This window comes from Laccaria bicolor, genomic scaffold, assembly GCF_000143565.1.
Source record: "Laccaria bicolor S238N-H82 LACBIscaffold_1 genomic scaffold, whole genome shotgun sequence".
Taxonomy (NCBI): domain Eukaryota; kingdom Fungi; phylum Basidiomycota; class Agaricomycetes; order Agaricales; family Hydnangiaceae; genus Laccaria; species Laccaria bicolor.
In genome coordinates this window covers 510,478-511,862 of record NW_001889872.1, presented here as the reverse complement: position 1 = coordinate 511,862, position 1,385 = coordinate 510,478, and the positions used below count along the sequence as shown (strand labels likewise).

Below are 1,385 nucleotides of genomic sequence, written 5' to 3'. Positions count from 1 at the left end.
GCGGCACACACGTACACATCTGTTGATAGGTGATAAACTTGGACGTGTCGGAGGCCTGAGATCAGGGGAAGGGTGAGTAAAATAAAAAGAGAGAGTGGCGAAACTCACGGTACACGTCGACTTCACAGATGGTTGTTGTTGCCTGGACTTCAGCATTGGGAGGCAATACATACTCTCCTGAATACCCATCCTCTCCAAGTTGAAGCATCCACCCCATGTAAGCCTCTATCAGTGCTGGGAGCTGGATATTAAATGCGTCGACGCGTCGTTGTGTTCGATCCCTACGTGTACGGTAGTCACGAGTGCGGGGTCGTCTAGCATGGACTCAGAATGTGTATGATAGTACAGAAATGGTGGTTTTACCTATTTGGTGGGCCCAGTAATTCATCTGCAATATCCACAAGTGCGGTGAATTCCCCCCCTGCATGGCTAATGTCTATTGTTTCCGCTCCCGCAAGAATCGCGTCGACATCCATTTCCCAGGCATCATGCTCAATGTTGCTGTCATCAACGCTTCTACTGCCGCTGTCGTTGGTGGTGTTTGTACGGATTGCCTCCAACTCATCTCTTTCCACTGCGGACATAGCATCCTGACGAAGGGCGTGGTCTATGCGATCCTTGGCCTGCCTCTTGTGAATGGCCGTGGCGTTTAGAACCTCTTGTCGTAGGCTGGTGCGACCGCTAAGTGACCGGGAGGTGTATAGGTGGTGGACATGTACGGAGGATGAAGTGCCAGAACGCTTAGTTTTCCTGGACCCAGGGGGTTTACCGAGCGTCATGTAAAGGGTGCTTTGAGGGTGCTTTGAGGGCGCTGGGTGCTTGTTGTCATGTCACGTGCAATCAGTTAGAGATTAGTAGAGGCAGACAACCTCCCCTCCCTCTCTCGTTTAGCCCTTTAAGTACTTGTATATATAGCAAGTGCATTAGGGGTACATATAACAATAAATTTGTGAAAGAAAATATTGTGCCCGTAGACCTCAACATTGCAAATGTGTACGTAGATCTGTAATGGCCATATACTTGTATATGATGTCTTTCATTAGTGCTCCTTCAATAGAATACATTGACTATTCTGGCCTTCCCTCATGTATGTTTCTTGTATGTATGATGTCAGCCATCATGCTGCACCACTTAACAAGTCCAGGCGTGCACTATCTGACTTGATATCAGACATTTTGTATCGTAGATGGACTTGTCAATATGAAGCTCATCACCGGGCCACAACTCCCAGCCAATCAGAGCAGCGGAATCTTCCTCTCACGTAGATCAAAAATTCAAGGGTTCCCCCTTAATGACTCTAATTGAAAGCCAGGGTATATTTTTTTACGAGGGGAGGCCTACAAATGTAAAGGCTACTGGTACTAGCTACGGAATATCAACAGAAA

The 1,385-nt window shown here is 47.4% G+C and overlaps 1 protein-coding gene across 1 annotated transcript in view; it reads left to right on the top strand.

Moving 5' to 3' along the window:
* Window positions 1-1,291: 1,291 nt before the first annotated feature.
* LACBIDRAFT_320606 (uncharacterized protein) overlaps window positions 1,292-1,385 on the top strand; it is a gene marked incomplete at both ends in the record, with an annotated part of 1,473 nt that continues 1,379 nt past the window's right edge. The window contains one exon of the mRNA XM_001873835.1: window positions 1,292-1,313. Coding sequence (XP_001873870.1) covers window positions 1,292-1,313 — 22 coding nt within the window. The remainder of the gene's footprint in view (window positions 1,314-1,385) is intronic.